The sequence below is a fragment of the Sciurus carolinensis genome, chromosome 17, assembly GCF_902686445.1.
Source record: "Sciurus carolinensis chromosome 17, mSciCar1.2, whole genome shotgun sequence".
Lineage (NCBI taxonomy): Eukaryota > Metazoa > Chordata > Mammalia > Rodentia > Sciuridae > Sciurus > Sciurus carolinensis.
The window spans coordinates 10,245,065-10,267,334 of NC_062229.1; the positions used below are offsets into that span (position 1 = coordinate 10,245,065).

General features: G+C 35.2%; 1 protein-coding gene across 1 annotated transcript in view; it reads left to right on the forward strand.

Moving 5' to 3' along the window:
* Positions 1–551: 551 nt before the first annotated feature.
* Positions 552–22,270, forward strand: part of LOC124968009 (olfactory receptor 18-like) — a 94,930-nt gene continuing 73,211 nt past the window's right edge. Inside the window, 2 exon segments of the mRNA XM_047530417.1 lie at positions 552–585; positions 676–964. Coding sequence (XP_047386373.1) covers positions 552–585; positions 676–964 — 323 coding nt within the window.

Here is a 22,270-nt window from a genome sequence, read left to right on the forward strand (position 1 = left end):
AGCCTGATTAGGGGTCCTCACTTCTGCCCCAGTTACCTTGCCTTTGGAAGAGTGGGCATCCCTGCAGATGGAACATCAATGGGAACAGATAGGATACTGTATGCCCATGAAAGAGCCAATATGGGATGTTAATCAGCCCCATTTGAAGAAGGATGTTCCCAAGGAGTTCTGTGAAGGAAATTCAAAGGAGCACCTACACATATCTTCAGAATGTAGCATCCTTCTGGGGCAGGCTCCCTGGCTCCTTGCAAAGGAAGTAGATTGGTTCACAAGGGAAGGGTGGAGGTCAAACTTAATCTCAGTTGGAGATCCTACAGGGGATGACAAAAGAGTTGCCCCTGGACACAGCTTTGGTGAACTCAGTTGTGTTTCTCTTTAGGAAAATATTATTTTTCTTGATGGACATGAAGGAATAGATAGGAATTAATAACTTATGTCTTCTGAGATCACTCAGGGCTCAAAGAGGGTTTTTAAAATGCTGGCTTCTGTGAATCTTTGTACCTGCAGTCACCAGTCCAAAGAAGCAATTTCATCATCTTTTGTTGATTCCGATGGAGGGTTTTGAGTCATGCTGTGTGGAGTTGGGTATGGTAGGTAGTGTTCCCTTCTGACCATTGATTCTCTGGAAACTTTGTGATTGGGCTTCTGAGGTGGAGGCTCCATTTGTGTGGCTAGGTCCTAGGCTAGTTCCTGCACTGGATGATATCTCTGCCGAGTCAGTGCCTGGAGGAGTGAGACCGGAGGGCAATGCTGTTGGGGCTGGTGCTCTGTGGGTTAACCCCGTGTCTTTGCGCAACCCTCGTCCCTCCCTGGTCCCACAGACCTCTGGCGGTGGTCCCATTTGCCCGCAGCAGGATGCTGCTGTCAAGGCGGCCCACATACCTGGTGTGGACAATGGTGGACTGTGCCCCGAAGGACCCTTGCTCCACTTCCAGTGGGTGAAGGAGTTGGGAGAGGGCTTCTTGTAAAGAACATGCCCTTGGGGCTCAGTCCTTGGTTTTCCCTCACAGCTTCATGGTTGACCTGGTGCTTGCCTTGAATCTTGGGCTGAAGAGGCGAGGACCGGAAGCGTCTTCAGTTGTTTAGGCAATGGTGACCTCAGAGGTTGTTATTCCAGCCTCTCTGTGACATCAGGAGGTATCTGGAGAGTGGTCAGGATGTCACAGCAGGCACTAATGGGGACCCATGGCGTCCAAGGCCCAGAAACAACTGCTGGGAAGAGAAATCAAGTGCCATCTCCTGCCAGATCTTTGTATCTCCTCCCCTCTAAATTCCCAAGTCTCTGGATGTCCACTGGTTTCACTTTGAACCGTTACAATTACTTTCAAATTACGTGCTTTACCATAATTTCTCAGGAGCCTTGTTAACACAGTTAGGCATTTCATTGATCAGGATCAAAACCAGTATAGAAGGATTTTGATTGGAAGTGAAGTTGGGAATTTCAATGAATGTTTCTCTCTAGAAGCCAACTTCAGTGCCATGATTCCTGAGGGGAAGAGCAGTAAATCAGACCATGTGTGTTGGTGGTGGGGTGGTTGTGGTGGTGAATGTTCATTGAGTTTTTTTGTTTGTTTTGTTTTGTGTTTGAACCTAGAGGTCAGGATCCCCTGAACTCTTTACTCTGCCCCTTGTTTATTTCTACTTAAAGATAGGGTCTGGCCAAATTTTTAGTGCCTCCCTGATTTGGGGAAGCTGTAACATCAAGTTACTGTTCTGAAAAAAACTGTCAGTTGGGATTGTTGTATTTTTTCCTTGACAGTTGAGCCTGCTGCCTTCCTGCTTGATTGTCCTTCTTCCAAGCAGGTGCAGTCTTGTACTCTAAGTTCCAGAAATCTCCTTTGAATACTCTTAGCATTGTTCTGTCATGGTTCAGGTCCCTCTGTCCTCTTCAGTAGGCTCTATCCTGTCTTTGGTATTGTGTCCCCTTTTCTTTCCCTATCCTGAGTAGAAGCAGCCCTACTGTAACTTGTGATTCCATTATTGGAGCTCAAATGAGGAGACTCAAAATTGCTTTACCAAAATGCCTTTTAACCTTGATACCTGGCTAAGGAAGCAATGGGTTGGTGTGTCTCCTCTCCTTTTGCAAGTCTCAGAGATGTGTATTTAAGCCCTTTTCATCCTAGGAGTTGCAGAACACAGAAAGTAGGTGTGCTGACCATTACCTGAAAGGCAATGTTCACTCAGTGTTAGGATTGGGGTAGGTGAGGAATAAGGGGCAGGACAGTCTGAATAGCACTGAAATCATCTACAATTGGCTCCTCAGGAAGTGGTGTGAGCTTAATATGGATTTTTTTTTTTTTTTTTTTTTTTTTTTTTGCTGCTAGGAACTGAAACCAGGACATTGTGCTTATGAACAAGCACTCTACCAACTGAGTTATATCCCCAGTCCCCAGGTCATTTGTTATAAAGCTTGTTTAGTGGTTCCACATGCAGGGTTCCTAGTGCAGGCCTTGTCTCTACTGATTGGTTGGTCTCTGGTTTCACTGCAACTTTTTGACCGTTCATCTCTTCTATTGAAGGCCTTTTGGAAGAATGTCACTTTAAAATACTATCACTGGCTTTAATGTCACAGGCTGGATATTTTTCTTGGAAGTCCTGCAGAGGTGACTAAGTTTCTGGGTACTGTGACCCTTCAATGGACAGTGTGGCCTTTTAACCTGTTTCCATAGCAGCTTCTGATGCCCACCACTCCTGGCTACACATTGCTTTCATACATAATTTCTACACCATTTCTATTCCATTTCAGCTCTGAGGGCAAGTGTTCTACACTTTGAACTCTTTCTCATTAGTCATGAGGTGAGAGGAAGTTCAGCTTCAAGGAAGAGAGGTGACTCTTAAGGAACCTCTAATCTGTAGCCAAACTGTAAACATCCTCAACATTCTCTCAGGCTTCAGGCAAGTACCCAATGAAGAGAGTTGAAGGTCATCCCATTCCTGCTGCTCTTCTCTGACATTACTTGCCAGAGGCTGTCTGTGCTCTTCAGCTCTTGTCCCTCCACTGTCCAAGCCAGCCATGACTGGCTGTAGTCTTCATGTTGTTTACTTGAACTTGAGTCTCCTTCTTGCTTCCACAAGAACCCTGTGATTACACAGGGTGAATATGGATAATCCAAGTCTATCTCCCATCTTAAAATCAATTGAGTGGCTTAGCTCCATCTGTAATCTCAGTTCCTGTTCATGATATGACAGGATGAACTCATTTTCTGGGAATCAGGATGGGGTGCCTGTAAGGTGCTGGCACTCTGCCTGCAATGACCTTTCACTTGTGAATCCTCATTCAAAACTTCGGGTTCATTTTGGAATATGAGAAGTCCTAGAAATGATCATACCAGTGCTGAGACTAAAACTGAGGCTGTAGGATCCCACTTTATATCTTGTTAAACATTGTATACACATAAGTCATGAATATTAAAATATTGTTCCTTGTTTTACTCCATTCCCTCCTCTCAAAGAAATTGGTGGAATAAGGGATTAAGGTAGATATAGGTGGAAGAACCACCTCTTAGTAGGCTAATCCTTTCTTCTGCCTTTCTTTAATCTTTTGAACAATTTTGTTTCATATGCTTTAATATCTGCCATCAATGTGTGTTTTACCATGATTAATGTTGAAATTAGCTATGAATGAATCTCAGTATCTGTCTGCTTCAGTGCTAAAAGTCAAAAATTAACCTAAAATGTTCATTAACTAATTTTTGCACTTTAATACTTATTTATCTCTTATTTAGGCATTGAAAGTATCATTCCAAAGCCTGGTGGAACTTATTTCCCTCCCCTGATCCTTCCACAACAGAATGCTGATAGCATTTAGAAAACCATTCCCTTTATAAGTGTAGTGAAAATCTGAGGTGGGGAACACTTGGCACATACCCATACACTGCCTGGATTTTGGAACCAAAAAGACAGGCTTTTTGTCACTTTTTTGTCACTTTGTAGCTTATTTTGTTACTTGTTTAATTTTCACACAACCAAGTAATATCCATTTTGAAGGGTACAATCTTTAAAAACTGGTGAAACCTTAACTGATGTTGTAGTCTAATAATCAGTTCTGCATAGCCCTGTTACAGTTCCTAGAATAAACTGGAGAGTTTCTTGTCCAATTCTGGCCTGCTGCATGACTTAGACACTGGTAAGTCAGACAGGATGCTGACGGTAAATCCCAGATGCCCTCACACCTCCTGTCAGCTCTACATCGGCCTGTAAGAGCTACATTTTGGCCCATGTTTGCTGAAAAGCAGCAGTCATAATGGGTTCAGTAAAATTCTGTTTGGAGGGTTTGCAAGTTTTTAAATCTGAGATTTTCTTTATTACTTTATTTTTTGTTTCCCTCCTACTTTGGAAAAAAAAATTTGTACAAGTTAACTTTGAGTGCTTTAGGTGGTGGTCAAGGTGCTCAAAGAATTTTAAAACAAGTAGACATCCTCAAATCATCAAAGAATTTATCCTGTAATGAGGGAGAGGGAAAAACTTCAAGAGTAAATTAAAATGGAATAAACAGCAATGTGTAAAAAATCTTCACATATTTGGTAATGTAATTCAACTATATTAAATAACCTAATTGACCATACTAGGTGGTTGGCCATTGAAATTCATCAGACATGCATGAGTTGGTGAACAGTATAAGAGAATAAATGTAGAACAAATACATGTGATCAGTGCCAAGTCATTTTCAGATTTCTGCCTTTCCAAATCATGCATACTCTATGAAGATAAACATCCTAGAACATCAGAGTACTCTGTTGAGAGATTTTAGTAAAACAGAATGTCTTTGAACATTCAAACTTTCTTCTGTTTTCTTAGGAGATACTGGGCAGGCATTTTCTGTGAAGAAACAATGACTGAGGGAGCCTGCTTTATGAAGGGTCCGGATGTGTGCAGGAAGCACCAGAGGTGACTAGGCTTCACTCTCACCATGCTGACATTCCTCCAGAATCTGCACTCCAACTTCCTAGTTCTGCAACCATTGCCCACTTTTTCTGTGCTTTGTTTGCTTTGGTCTGTTAGTGTGTATTTTTAATTGGTAACCCATGTTAGGGTTTGAAAGGCCACTTCTAAAACATCACTATGTCTAAGTCAAGCATGAGTCTGAATTTTTATACAAATTAACTTTTGTTTCTTATAACTAGGTATTATTTTTGATCAGTGAAAAATGTGTCATTCAATGTTTGACCTAACTTAATAGTGGTTGCCATTTACTTTACCAAATATATAAGGTTGAGTTTATACAATTTCCTACTTCACAGGATCCTGGAACATGGGAAACTCTAAATTACTATTCAAATATAACATTCCTATCATCTTTTGAACTATGGGTTAATTCACTTACACAGCTGCTATCTTTTGTTTATCTTCCAAAGGCAAATCAAGTTTTATTTTTCTGGCCCAGTAGATGAATTGAAAATAATTTTGTTTGAGAATGACTGAATTTTTCTAATAATAGTAACTTATAAAAGATACAAACCTAGTCATCACTCCATAAAATTCTGAAGAGGAGAGCCAGGGCTGGTTTGCTCTTTTAGATTTCATAGGCACAAGCTCCCAGGATCATGGCTGATCCCTGCAAACCCTGGACAAGGCCTTACTTACCTCCTCCCACATCGTACAGTGATTAAGTCACTATTGAACCATGTGAAAAAAAAAAAAAAAACAAGAGAGTTGAAGAACATGATCCCTTCAGGGAGGAAGTGGGAAAGGTTTTGTATCCTTGAGAATTAACAAAAATTGAAATATCAGGAAGAAATTTATTCTAGATGGTATATGCAGGAAGATATCTCATGACAGGTGTTCTTGTTTGCCCCATTAGAGAGATGCATTTCATATAAAACAGATTGTATTTCTTTTTTTAAAATTATTATTTTTTTATTTATTTTTTACCAACTGCATTTTGATTCATTGTACAGAAGTTGGATGCATCATTTTTTTTCTATGGTTGTACATGATGTAGATTCATACCATTCATGTTATCATACATGTACGTAGGGTAATGATGTCTGTCTCATTCCACGATATTATATACCTCCCTCCCTCTCATTTCCTTCTATGTAATCTAAAGTTCCTCCATTCTTCTCTCACTTCCCATCCCCCCACCCTCATTTATATCATACTCCACTTATCAGGGAAAACATTTGGCCCTTGGTTTTTTGGGATTGGCTTATTTCACTTAGCATGATATTCTCCAATTCCATCCATTTATTTGGAAATGCCAAAATATTATTCTTCTTTATGGCCGAATAATATTCTCTTGTGTGTATATACCACAATTTCCTTATCCATTCATCTACTGAAGGATATCTAGTTTGGTTCCACAATCTAACTATTATGAATTGAGCTGCTATAAACATTGATGTGACTGTGTTACTGTATTATGCTAATTTTAAGTCCTTTGGGTATAAACCAAGGAGTGGGATAACTGGGTCAAAAGGTGGGTCTATTCCAAGTTTTCTGAGGATTCTCCACACTGCTTTCCGGAATGGCTGCACTAATTTTCAATTCCACCAGCAATGTAAAAGTGTGCCTTTTTCCCCACATCCATGCCAACGTCTATTATTGTTTATGTTCTTGATAATAGCCATTCTAATTGGAGTAAGATAAAATCTTAGAGTTGTCTTAATTTGCATTTCTGTAATTACTAGAGATGTCGAGCACTTTTTCATATATTTATTAATTGCCTGCATGTCTTCTACAAAGTGTCTTTCAGTTCCTTGGTCTATTTATTGATTTGTTTCTTTGTATTTTTAGTGTAAAATTTTGTAAGTTCTTTATAAATTTTGGAGATAAGTGCTCTATCTGAAGTGCATGTGGAAAAGATTTTCTCCCACTCTGTAGGCTCTCTTTTCAGATTTTTGATTGTATCCTTTGCAGAGAAAATGTTTTTAGTTTGAGTCCATCCCATTTATTGCTTCTTATTTTGATTTCTTGTGCTTTGAGAGTTTTTTTTTTTTTTTTTTTTTTTTTTTTTTTTTTTTTTAAGGAAGTCTGATCATAAACCATCATGATGAAGATTCAGGCCTACATTGTTTTCTATTTGGTACAGGGTCTCTGGTCTAATTCCTAAGTCCTTGATCCATTTTGAGTTGAGTTTTGTGCAGGGTGAGAGATAGAGGTTTAATTTCATTTTACTGCATATGGATTTCCAGTTTTGCCAGCACCATTTGTTGAACAGGCTATCTTTTCTCCGTTGTATGTTTTTGACTCCTTTGTGTAGTATGAGGTGACTGTATTTATGTGCTTTCATCTCTGTGTCTTCTATTCTGTAACCTTGTTCTGCCTGTCTGTTTTGGTAAAAATACCAAGCTTTTTTTGTTACTATTGCTCTCTAGTATAGTTTAAGACCTGGTATTGTGTTACCTCCTGCTTCAATTTTTCTGCTCAGGATTGTTTTGGCTATTCGAGGTCTCTTATTCTTCCAGATGAAGTTCATGATTGTTTTCTCTATTTCTATGAGGAATGTCATTGGAATTTTAATTAAAATGGCATTGAATTTTTATAGTGCCCTTGGTAGAATGGCCATTTTGAAAATATTAATTCTCCCTATCTAAGAACATGGGAGATTTTTCCATCTTCTAAGGTTTTCTTCCATTTCTTTCTTTAGTGTTCTGTAGTTTACATTTTCCAGGTCTTTCACCACTTTTGTTAGATTGATGCCCAAGTATTTTGTTTTGTTTTGAGGCTATTGTGAATGGAGTGGTTTTCTGAATTTCTCTTTCAGAGGATTCATCACTTATGTATAGAAATGCATTAGATTTATGTGTATTGATTATATATCTTGTTACTTTTCTGAATTCATTTATTAGGTCTAGAAGAGTGGAGTAGTGGAGTATTTTGGATTCTCTATATATAACATCATGTCATAGGCAAATAGTAACACCTTGAGTTCTTCTTTTCCTATTTGTATCCCTTTAATTTCTTTGGTCTCTAATTGTTCTAAATATTAAAAATCTTCATTCATTTCCTCCACAAGAATATTACAGATTAAACCAAAAGAATATATGTTCCTTGGAACTCATTAAGATTTTCAGTATAAAGAAATTTATTGGAACTAAATTCCAGAACAATGAGCATGTCCCAAGGGAACCCGTGTCAGTGTCCTTCCATACCTGGGCTTTGTGCTAAAACTTGTGATAAGCAATCACAAATGTCTGATATGAGCATTTTCTCTGAAAGGAAGGGATAAGGGACAACTTTGAGAAATGTATAAGCCAGCAAATCAAATTTGATCCTCTGAGTTCCTGTCACAAAATGATCCACTCTCCCAAATAATTTTGTTAAATGAGTCTTGTAGGAGAAGCAGTGACCATGTGTGGGGTTAGAAAGGAAAGTCTTCTCATGGCAGCACTGCCACACAAGACCTTGAGACTTTCAATCTTGTGACAGCAAAGTCTTAAAGACTTGAACTCTCACCATGTCTCAACACCTATACCTGTGAGTCTTCAAGTATTTTAAATTCAGAGTAAATAACTCAAAGCTGCAACCACAGTCCAGGCTCTTTTAAGTCCAATTGCTATCGATGATTTCAGCAAACTGGCAGCATGGGCACTTGAGGTCTGGTGTCATAGGCAAAGATGCATCGTCTTAATATTTGACACTCAAATGCCAAGACACTTGTATAGATTATTACACCTGGAATCTGGTATTTGAAAGTTCAAAGTTGACTGACTCAGACTAGTGAATGTCACACTTGCTGTCTTCTTGGAAGAGATAGAGGAGCTAGGTCTATATCCCTCTCTTCTGGTAGATGATGATAGATAGATAGATAGATAGATATAGATAGATAGATAGATAGACAAATAGAATTCTTATCAGGTCAGTGTTCTGTGTTTTTGATAACATTTTCCAGAACTAAATGAAAAATATATGAAGGATGCATATTTTTTAAAAAATATGTGATTTTATCAAGAGAAAATTAGTTAATAGAAACATACAGATAACTTAGCTATTGAAAATATCAGAAATGAGGGGCTGAAACTATAACTCAGTGGGTGGCAGACTACTTTCCTAGCATATGTGAGGCACTGAGTTTGATCCTTAGCACCACATAAAAATAAATGAATATAATAAAGGCATTCTGTTCATCTAAGACAAGAACCAAAAATATTTTTAAAAAGAAAGTATCAGAAATGAACTTTGAATAAACTTGATGAATATGTTAAAGGATCTCAGAAGAAAAATTAATATATTGCCTAAAGAGTTGAGAAATTAGAACTTTGAAAGGTATAAAAATAGGGAAACCTAGGATGAAAAATTTAAATATCAGAAATAAAACTAAAACCATCATTAGACATTCTTAACAAAATATTGAACATAACAAAGAAAAGGTTTGGTGAATTTAAATAGAAATCAGTAGTAATGACTGAGAAATCAGAGAAAGTAAGAAGACTAAAGAGACTTGAAGACTCCTGGGGAAGGGGAAACCAACTGAGGGAGGGAAGTGCAGAGATGAAGACAAACAGACTTTACAATTAAAACCAGCACCCATAATGCAGGTAACTCAATGAAATCCACACGATAAATAAACAAACAGGCGTGTTAGAGCCCATGCTTGAATACCAACAGGAAATTAACATAGCTTTAGGAGTCAGACACAGAGGGAAAAGAAAGGTTACCTACAGAGGAATAAATGGCAAAGCTCACACTGACCCATGATCAGAAGGAGTGGAAGATGGATGGCAGGGAAAATATCATGTGTGGAATGGGATATTGAAACTGGAATTGCAAATCCAGACGTCTGTATCATGTGTGTGCACATTTGTATGTGCATATGTGTGTGTGAGGGGGCAGGAGGAAGGAAAGATGGTGGAATGAGACAAACATCATTACCTTATGTATGTGTATGATTACACAAATAGTGTGACTCTACACCATGTACAACCAGAGTAATTAAAATTTGTACTCCATTTGTGTACAATGAATCAAAATGAATTCTGTAAAAATGAAAAAAAAAAACCTAAGTCAAAGAATAAAATTTAAGAAATTAAAACAAACAACAACAGAAAAGTACATCATTGTGGGACCACCCAAAAATCTCAGGCCAGAGGATTCCATTCATTTCATATGTTGGCAAAAATCTAATAGATATCCAACTCAGGCCATGACACTCTGAGGCAGGAGGAGCTGATATGTCAGGGACCTAAAGGGACAGAAGCAATGTTCACAATTGGCAAAGAGGAATTGGGGGAAATGTATGGCCATTTAAGTTTCTTTTCTTTTTTAAAATTTGGTTTAATTAGTTTTACATAACAATAGAATGCATTTTGACACATTATATAAATGGAGTATAACTCCCTATTCTTCTGGCTGTACATGATGGAGAAACACACAGGTCATGTACTCATATATACACATAGGGTAATAATGTCTGATCCATTCTACTATTCTTCCTACCCCATAGACTGTAACCTCCCTTCAAACCCCTGTGTCTAGTTCAAAGTAATTCTGTCCTTTTCTAGCATCCCTGCCCCTTATTGTAAATTAGCATCCAGATATCAGAGAAAACATTTGGACTTTGGTTTTTGGGGATAGGCTTATTTCACTTAGCATGATATTCTCCAGCTTCATCCATTCACCAACAAATGTCATCATTTCATTCTTCTTGAAGACTGAGTAATATTCATTATGTATACATGCCACATTTTCTTTTTCTATTCATCTTTTTGAGGAACACCTGTTATTTCCATAGTTTACCATTGTGAGTTGATATGCTATAAACACTGATGTAGCTGTGTCACTGTAGTATGTTGATTGTAAGTCCTTTGGCTATAAACCTAGGAATGGGACAAATGGGTTAAATGGTGGTTCCATTTTCAGTTTTCTGAGTAATCTCCATATTGCTTTCTATAATGGTTGCACCAATTTGCAGTCCAGCAATGTATGAATGTACCTTTTACCCCACATCTTCACCAATATTTATTTTTGCTTGTATAATTGTCATTCCAACTAGAGTTGGGGGATGCCGTGGGCACTTAAGTTTCTTAGTGTCTATCACAAAATGATGACCAGAGAATTGGTTCCATATATATTGAACCAAGAATAGTATGCAAAAGACAACAGAAGTATAGACTCAGTGATCTCCACACCTGCATTCAAGCCCAGGTTATTTTTGTGGGTAGGTTGCTTGCACAGTTCAGTGAAACCACACTGAAACTCAGATAAAAAGGTCCCCACCTTGGTTTTCCATCAGTCAGGATGCATGGAATTTTGCATATGATTTGAGACTAAAAGAATATCTGTTGGATATCGACCTAGCAAGGATTCACAAGTATGAAAGACAAGGTGGTACAGATGCTATGAGCCCAGCACTCTTTCACAATACTCTTGCATATACACTTACATATGTCACAACTCTGGAGACTCATTTTCCAGAAGATATGAAGAATCTATAAAATGCACATAGAATTTACCAAGTAATTCTGATTCTGTAATATTACAAGAAAATAATCAGAGATGGTGACAAAGAATTATATACCAAGTGTTTACTTCTGCATGACACAGAGTGGCCCAGGTGAAAAGCAGCTTAAATGCCCTATCAATAGAGAACAGTAAAGAAAGAAGAAGTATGCACAAGACATCTCCCATTACATTAAATGTCACCTGCTGAAAGGAGTTTGGATTCCTGGGAAAAGAAGGAGATTTCTGCTGAGGCATAGCAGACTTCATCGACCCCAAAGACCCTCCTAGTTTTCACTCTTTTTGTGAAATGGCTCCCCAAATAGATGAATTTGACTGCACAGTGTTAAATGAAGGAAACAAAAAATGATAGTCTATGTTCATATTATGTAAGAATGCTGGAACAACATCAATGGAACAAACCTGAGAGTTACTAGGATAGAAAATATTGAGACAGAGCCTGAAGGATTAATACTATTTCTAATGTGTTAGTAATGGAAATGACACATCCTTCAAGATAAAGGAGGCATACAGGAACCCAAAGAATTGATGAGAAGAGAAGTTCTCTAAGACATATCAGAATCCAAATGTTTTACATAGAAAATAATGAAAGATTATTGAATCCTACAAGAGCAAGACACCAGGGCACATTCATAGGTAAGCCAAAAAGGCTCACTTCTGACTTCTCAACTGAAACCCTAAAATTAAAGAGGGCCTGGAATGAGATCTTCCAAGCTCTAAAAGAAAACAATTTCCAACTGCAATTGCTGTATTCCAGAAAACACTTCTTCCTATCTCACAATCTAAGTCTTAGCTAAAAAAAAAAAATCAGTGTAATCCCATGAATCTTATTAGACAATAATAAAATAAAACTGGAATTCAACAGCATGAAAAAGATTTGAAACCACAGAAACACAAGGATTTTGAACAACATTCTTTCAAATAAGAAATGGGTCAAAGAAGGAAAAAAAGATAATCTTCAAATAAACAAGAACAAAGATAAAACCAATCAAAATTTCTAGGACTATATGAAAACAATAATAAGAGAAAAAATTTTACCATTGTGTACCTACATTTTAAAAAAAAGGGCCAAATAATTTAGCTTAGTACCTCCAGTACTTAGGAAAGGAAAAACCAACTAGCTCTGAGGGACAAATATGACCAGAGCAGAAATTAATGAAATTGAGAAAAAATACAAATAAGCAAAAAAAAAAAAAAAGATGAAAGAAGAAAAAGAAAAAGAATAGAAAAACCAGTGAGTTAGATATGTGTAAAGATAAATAAGAATTAGTAAACTCTTAGTGAAACTAACCAAAGGAAGAGAGAGAAGAACAAATCTAGAGTTAGAGATGAGAAAGGATGTAAAAGTATAGACATTTTGAAATCCAGAGGATTGTTAGAGACTATTGTGAAAATGTTGACTGTAATAAACAGGTAAATCTAGAAGACATTGACAAATTTCTTGGCACAGATGACTTGCCCACTTTGAACCAGGAAAATGTAGGACACCTAAATAGACTAATATGAACAAATGAGATTGAAACACCATTGAAAGGCCTAACAACAAAGCAAAGCCAAGACCAGATGGATTTTCAAATGAATATACTGCCCAACTTTTAAATAAGTAGTAGCATCAGTCTTTCTCAAATTATTTCAAGAAATTAAAAGGAAGGGAACACTCCCAGATACACTCATGAACCCAGAATAACACTGATACCAAAGCACAACAAAGGAACCTCAAGGGAAGACAACCACAGACAAAAACACTGATGAACATAGTTGCAAAAATCCATAATAAAAAGTCAGAAAATCACACTCAAACACACATTAAAATGATATACCATGAATGAGTGAGCTTCCTCCAGGAGATGCAATGATATTTCAACATAAGGAAAATAAATAAATAAATGTAATTTACCACTTAAAGATAATTAAGAATAGGAATCATATGACCCTCTCAATAGAGGCAGTGGTCAAGAAATTAAGGTCCATGGGTCAAATGCAGCATTTTGGTTGTCTATGTACATAAGATTTGTGGTTGGGGAGTGTGTTTTGTGGTGCTGGTGATCCAACATGGGGGCATCCTATATGCTGTCCAAGCATTCTGCTGCTGAGAAATGTACCAACCCCTGTACAAAAATTTGTGAGAATATAGTCACACCCACGATACCCAATAATCCACAGAGCTAAAATAGCAACCAAGTTTTAGCCAAGTTAAAACTTTCCAATTCCTAATTATTGTATAAAGTACACATTATGAAATATTGATAGGTCTCCCCTGCTCTAAGAGGCAGAGAGAGATGAAGAGAGAGATTATTTGTCATGTAAATATGGTTTATCAAAAAGGCAGTCACCAGTTGCAACATATAATATAAATAAACATCCTTATAATTTGTATGCTTGTACTGCTTTTAAATCATTTTTTTCTGACTCTGAAGGATTCTGTTACAAAAATGAAGCTACTAGATAAAAAGAATCATATATTGGAAATTTTTCTATTTGTTCCAAAATCATATTTCAACAAGTTTTTTCAAATTCTATTTGTAATAGTTCCAACAGTGCATATTAATATCTTTTCCTCACTTTTGCCAACATGCGAAGGAACTACATGACATATTTATTAATGTGATTAAGCTAGTTGTTAATATACTTAAACAACTTATACCTCTCTATTTTAGTATCTTGTTCTGCTACTCATGCAAGAATGAATAGCCCTAATGAAGGCTTTAAATTTGATAATCATGATTATAACCTAAAATATAACTCATTTTACTGTTACCTATAGGAAATATTTGCACTGACTTACTTATCATGATCTTTTTCCTCAAGAGTAAACTGCTGTTTGTCAAGTTTTTGGCTATTCCTTTGTTGGATTAATTCATCACAACAAGTCATAGCAGCAGCACCTTCTTAGGTTTCCATTCCATGACTTCTGTGCTTCATGCCTTTTTCTTCAACCTTTCAAGAAAGTTTGATATTTTAATAGCTGGTACTTTTCAACAAAAGGCACAATTTGGTTTTCCTTGAGATTAGAACCTGATTCATTGAATCCTCATGATTTCAGACATAAAAGGTAAAAAGAGAATATTCCAGTCTGCACACCCAAGACAAGAACAATTCCTCTGATGGAATTGGCTGCATCAAAGGTAGACTTCCATGCAGGTTGTGAGTTTGGAGCCAAAGTGGTATTTGTTGCACCTAACTGGTGGATATAGAAGAGGAAGGCAGAATTGTGACTTTAGCTGGAGAATTAGTTAGAACTGGAGTCTCAGTAGACCCAGAACAGAAATCAGTGCTGTTTACCACACAACAGTTCCTAATTGTTGAGTTATGCAAACATTAGCTCTTAATCTTCTTTACATTCTGTCCAAAAGCAGGCAGTATTACTAACACCAGCATTAAAACAGAAGCACAGCTGGTGTGATTTTCACAGGTTTCTTGTGCTGGGGCAGTTATCAACGAGGCAGACATCCCCAGTGTTGGGGTTACACTGGTGGTTGCCAAAGTGGTGTTTCAATCCCTGCTGGTGTCACAGTTGAGTTCAGCTCTACAGACAGCATTCAGGCTTTGACCAAGCTATGGCTGCCCAAAGTACACAGCAGGTGAACTGGACATCATATCTTCAGTGCTGTGTCCCACAGACAGTTTCATCAGAGGAATTGTCCTTGTCTTAGGTGTACAGACTGTAATATTCTTTCTCTATAAGTTCTGCAAATCTAAAGAATGAAATTACCATACTTTGTAAGTAGAACCATTTAACTACCAAGGACTGGCAATTCATTTGTGTAACTCACTGAACCCAAAATATGATCTCAAAAGAAGGCCTACATGGAAGACACTATTTCAGGATCTTTTAATTTCCAAAGTATGCATATAGAATATTTTGAAACATCATCTTTGAAGAAAAATCAGTTAATGTTTTACTTACAGGAATATTTAAAAAATATTCTCATGAATCCTTGTGGTAGTCATCTTTTACTTTCCATGGCTGCTTCTGTGGAACTGTTTCTTTTCTTGACATGCCAAATGTAACTTTCAGTAAGTGATGGAAAATGTTGTCTGGTTCATACAACCTCCTGACTTTTGGCAGTTTAATTTTAGTTATCTAAAAAGCCTGAAAGCTGCATTATTTTTATGATAACTCAATATGTATGTTAGTGGCCAGAATTGAGAAGGTGTATCAAAATGAACATCAAATCACTTGGATTTTTGGCCATAATTTCAAAGGTGGAATAAACTTACTAATTTAGTAATACTAACGTATGAATAGAGCAAAATTTTATGCTTGATAAGTAATTTTTTTCTAATTAAAAATAAAATGCTGGCCTTCAGGACCCCTGGCTTGACCATGCCCCATGCAGAGTTGGTGCCCACACTGCAGTTCCAAATTTACCAACACCTTTGGAAGTCAGTGCAGCCATCTTGGATTTTCCCAGAGGTAAAAACCATCTTTAGGTGAGGCAACTCTCATCCTGAGATGCCTGCTGGAGAGTGCAAGCTCATTTTCAGGCACATCTCATGCATTAGGCTGCTGAACACTGAGAGGTTTGAATAGTATATGACTTTTATAGTGTAGATTTTTTTTCTCCTTCTTGAATTTTTAAGTTTTCATTTCTCTATTTTTCTCCCTCTCTCCATCTTCCTTTTTTTAACCTATTTCCTCAGAGTCTCTTTCTCCCTTTTCTCATGCTAATAACCAATTTCTTTTGATTGGATTCACTCTTCCTATGATCTAGTTCTCTCTGTACACTCTTTTCTTTTCCCATTAACAGTTACTTTCTACAGACCTCCCATCCTCTTTTTCTATCATTAGAAACTGTAAATCTCATTGCAAATCTATTGGTTATAGTGGACAGTAAACAAACTCATCCTCTGTGTCTATCATGACAATATTCTTAGGGTCTCATAGGGGCTATTTGGTTTAGGCTGCATATGTCTGTACTGGGTACTGCCAAGTATTGATCTTCCCCTTAAAGGAGAGGTATTGGAAATTGGAAGGGTTACTATAAGCCTAGAGTGGGGAAATTGCAATACCCCAGATCTACACTGCTAGAGGAGAGATACAAGAACAACATGAAAATGCAAGGGAAGAAAGTGTTCCAAACATACCAAGCTTCTACATTAATAGAATCAATGACAGCATGGTAGAAGAATGTCAGAAAAGGAGTTCATAATGTACATAATTAAAATGATCCATGGAGCAAAGGATGAGGTAAGAGAGCAAATGCAGGCAATGAACGTTCACTCCAATAACAGTTAAAAGAGGGAAAGCAGGAAGCAAATAATCATTTTGTTAAAGAGATATAGATTCTAAAAAACAAAAAAAACAAGCAAACAGAAAACCTTGAAATGAAGGAAACAATAACAAAATAAAATCTCAATAGAAAGCATCACCAAGATCAATTGGAAGACAGAAACAAAATGATACACGGGAAATTGGACAATTACATTCCAGATTCACAGATATGAATGGAACGGATACAGACTATTAATGTGTAACAGGATATAATTCATACTTGGAAAAACACCTTCTATCATTGAGAAAATAAACAAAAGTGCCTTAAAAGACAGACTGAAGTAGGCTGTAACTTAAAATTGTGTGATTTTTTTCTTTGATATTAAGAAAGGTAAAGTCAGTTAAAGATTGTAACTGTTGATGTAAGCAGTGCTACATCTGCTTTTAAATACCATACTGTTAATATTTAAATTAAAATATGCCAACTTTTTTTCAGAGCTGAGATATTTATGCTAATTACTATTATACAAATTTGAAAGCTTCATATATGAATTTTGCAACATTTTTCTTTGGACTATTGAAAGAATTGAGATAAAATTGATAAATTATCTAATTTCACTGTGCTCAAAAAATATCTTAACACTATGAAACTTGAAAGAATTTATACCAAGCTTACCTAAAAGTACCTACTTTCATGAGGTAAAAATTAAAGCTTTAAAATTACTTATTAACTCTTCAATGACCAATCATTTTAAGTTTTCAGCTGGTAGATATGAGCAGTATAATTTCAGAAAAAATCTAAGGATTTTTTAATCATATTACTATACATTTTTAATGGTGATTGCCCTGGATGAGTAGACTATATTTCCACTTTCCCAGCTCCTTATCTTTCTTCTTCATTTGTTTCAACTCCCATAATATAATAAATAAACATGTTTTTGTTTCTACATTTCTTTTATTAAAATTAGTTTTCCTAGTTTTAGAGGGTCACTTCTCCCTTGTCTTTGACACATTGGATTAATTTAAAGGCTTTAATTAGTTTAAAATAGGCTTTTGCTTTTCTAAGTCATTAAAGTATTTTTGTTTTGAGGTTCTTCAGCCTATAGTGTCTTAGGTTAGCACTTGGTTTTCCATATTTTATAGGGAAATGGCAAATGCCTTTGTTCATTCGTAAAGTAAACCTTGTATTTAGGTCATTATATTAAAGTTTCTTAAAGTGAAGTGTTACTGTTTTTTGCACTTGTTGGTAGAGCTGAGTTTTGTTTCACTTGCACATACACCTTAATGTTTTCAAGTTCATTAATTTTTTAAAATCTCTGACTTCAAAGATTTTTTTAAAAAGATATAGATTTACCTCACATTCTTGTGTTTCCATTAGTAGTAACATTTTAGGTGCCTCACAATATTTATTATGATACCATGGCTTTTAGATTTTAATGAGTTCTATAGGATTCATTTGAAAATTACAGAATTCCATTCCTCAGAAAGGTGACAAAATTAGCCACAGTGGTATAATCATCATTTCCTTGTATATAAATACCTTGCCACATGTTAATGACAGCATATGTAGCAAATTTGTAAAAATGTGACTTGATTTGAGCTTCTATAATTTTAAACATTCCCCTACACATAAAAGCATAACATTGTTAGATTTTATAAGTTTACAGATGAGATCTAGGATCAGACCTCACAGCCTTTTCTGACTTTCCCCTTTCCTTTAGCAATGCAGTATATTTAACCATAATAAAATGTTTGTTTTTTCATTCACCAGGTTTATTATGTAAAACTTTTATATTTGTTGTCTAATTTGCTTATGCAGATATGATTCTATCGAATACCTTATTTCACTCTCTAGATATTTGTTGCATAGGTTTTTTAAAAAAAACCTAACAAGGATCAAAATTAAGTGTGATAACTAGATGGAAGAATATTGCTATTTGAGAAGATAAAGAGTAAGTTCTAAATCAGAGTTTGCAACTAATTTCGTGTGGACAAATCATGTAGTCTGCATGATGCAGTGTCATTGCCAAATGTGGACATTAAACAGTTCCTCACCCAAGCTAGTTAGAGGAAGGGGTCTGTGGGATATCTTTGGAGTACTATGACACAATATGAAGTTGAAAATGTCTTTCATTTGAAGGTCTTATGTCATTACATTATATCAACTGTATGCCCTTTTTGGGAGAAAACCAAACCCACATAATTGATTTTTAAAGATCTTCAAAAATCTGATGAAATGTGGAATTCTTTGGGAGAATAAATTAACCTATGTGTAGATGCAAATATTCTCCACATAATTACAGTGTGTAGACTCACTGAAATCTGCTCATGAATCCCAATTTAATCATTCTTCAGGTTTACCTTTATGTGGCAATATTTTTCTATATTTAAAAAAGATAACTTATAGGAACAACTACCTATTATTCTAAAAGCAAATTAGTTATATATTTCCTGTATGTCATACATCAAAGAATTATTTAAAAATATATTATCTTCAAAAAATCAATATTTTTGTATTTACAAATGTCATTTTGATTCAATAGTTTAATACTTTAAATGCATACACTACACACACACAATCATAAATAAAAATTGAAAAACTGTGAACACTATTAAATTCCATTCTTATTATAAGAAAATATACACATATATACAAAAATAAATTGCCAGAACAATATACTTTGAAAGCTTTATATTTATTTCCTATATTTGACATATCTATTTTAGTTACCCAAATTGTTTATATTTTTGGCCCTAAATGTGTACAAAATTTACTCATTAGAGGCTAACATATCTTAATGACACACATTTAAGCTGTGGATATTTATGAGAAGGATAATGCAACTGAGGTCTTCATCTCTGGGTATACAGATTGTACCTGAATTGCTTGAAAGGAGACATAACCAATACATTCAAATGTGAATAGTGGAAAAGTTGCAAATGCTACACCTCGTCCCATGGCATACCACCAACATAAAAGAGGTACCAAGAAGCAACTCCAGCAGTTCAATGGACTGAAGAAGTATTTGCTGAAATGGAATCAGTTGTGTCCTGCCACCTCCATCGACCCACAGCGGTCCCAGGAACCATCGCCATCACATCCAATATTACAGAAAGAAAATTAAGAGTCTTCTAAGAGTAAATATTTACCACATAGATGTTGAAAACCTAAATATAAGATAGAAGACTATTTTGCAAATTACATATGCGTTAGAAAATAGTCAAAAGCAGAACATGATTGTCTTCCTTTGGCTTTAGAACTAAGCAAAGATGTTCAACATGCCTGGATGTGAACATTAGAGTTGGATAGTGATTTCTAAACCATATCAGAAGACTGATCATGGAGGAGGGTTAGCAAAATTCCTAAAAATTACTGTTATATATTCCATCATCCTGATGGACAGTCAGCTCTAAAGGCAGGCTTCTCAAATAAATTCCACTGGAAAACATGTTTTAAAAGATAAGATGAATTTTATATGTTTGATGTAGGAAATTTCAAAGTTTTTCCTGCTCACTATACTTTAAATTCTTAAGCAAAGTCAACAAATGTCATTTATATAATATTAAAATTTCATATCATTGTCACTTGCATTATTTCCTTTAGTCTTTGTACCATAGTTAATACCATCACCATTATATAAAAGGGGAGGCTGAATCACTGAAAACTGAGTTGACTGAAACCATATGAGTTCCAACAGAACAGGTACACACACTATAGCTGTCTAAATCTAAATGCTTATATTTAATTAATGTACATGCTGACTTTCATGACCATATAAACCTGTAAAGAGAATGATGATTTATATTGGAACATTCACTTTTATTATGATTAGTTTTATTGTGATAAATGATTTTCAATGTCTGCCCCATTTGGACATCTTAATGAATGTCATTACTAAACAAATTTGTATTTCTGAGTAGAAATAAGGTTGGCAATATCCTTTGTGTGGGTAATTTACTGTCAAAGGGAATTTTGTCATACACAATAATAAGGTTCTTATATTAATGTGTTTTACAGCATTAGAAATAAGAATATAACTAGTACTTAGCGAACTAAAATTGTTACCTAGGAATAGTCTTGATGTTCTCAAATCCTAATAAAGCAATTAAAAAGTAATCAACATTGATTATTTGCTTTTAAATAAAACTTGACATATTAAGTACTATTATCAACCTGTCCTGTTACCTAAAATTATTTTTACTATCTTTCAGTATATTTTAAAATGAAAATATATTAGTATCATTTTTTGCAATTGGTTCATAACAATTGTACATATTTATGGAGTGCATTAGTTTGAATATTTCAATACATGGATAAACATGCAATAATCAAATCAAGATAATTACCATATCCATAACCAAATCAAGATAATTACCATATCCATTATTTTCTGTGTTTGGAATATTAAAACTCTTTTGTTCTAGCTATTTTGAAACATAATGAATTGTTATCAACCAAGACTGGGGATGTTGCTCAGTATTAGAGTTCTTGCATAGTATTTGCAAAGTCCTAAGTTCAATTGCCAGAACTGAAAAAAAAAAATGTTAACCACATTCACCTTACCACACTCTGGAACACTGGAACTTATTTCACCTACTTATCTGTATTATGTACCTGAATACTAGCTCTTCCCTAAATAATATTTTTTTGTAATATGTAGATAAGAAGGTAGAGATATATCTGTTATTTCTTCCTTTAAAATATAAACTAATAACAGGTATTTCTCACAAAACAAAAATGAACAAGGAAGAAATTGGAAAAATCAACAGAATTACAAAATTGATCAAGGTGTATTCCCATAGGAGGTGCACATCATTTGTTCTTACAGTTCCTGTCAATTATTTCTGATTTCTGATGTTTACTTATACTTGTATTTCTATCTAGGTGGGCAGTTGACAACTATTTTGAAACTATATATTAAAAAATTATATATGTTTAAAGTTGTACTGCTTATAGAATTTCTCTACCAAGTATCAACTCAATATTTCAGTTAGAAGATAATTATTCTATAAAATAGTAGCATCATGATTTGTTAAGAGAAGAAATGAACACACAAAAATGTCCTCCACTAAATGCAGGATGAGGAAAACTATTATCTGTGTATAAACATCAGTATTTTAGAAAAAAAAGTATTGTCATGTTAGCTCAAGTAAAATTATTGGATTTTTATGAGAATATTCTCCATTCATGATGGGAATATATAAGTTAGTAAGCAGCTAAAATTATGTTTATTATTAATAAGTGGAAGTTGATAAATTTTCCCTTCATGTGTGAAACAAATACAAAAACTCACATTACTTGCATTTCAATATGTGACATATGGCAAAGTTAAAATAGTCTGGCAGAGTTGTGGAAGACCAGGTAGAGTTATAAGAGCAACTTTGTCATGATGAAATTTAATATTTAAAAATGCATATTTTTTCGGTCAAAATTTCTTACCTTATGAAAATTCAGGAGCATTTCTGTTTGGTATTAATATTTCATTAAATATGATCTTTGAATATATGATAAATATTGTTAAATATATATGCTTCTATATCACTAAGATGCATTGAAAATCTAAACAATATTAAACAATTCTCTGAAATTGTATACAAACTGTTTTCTTAAACTAACTACACACCCACCTATGAGATTTTCTTAGAAAATTATAA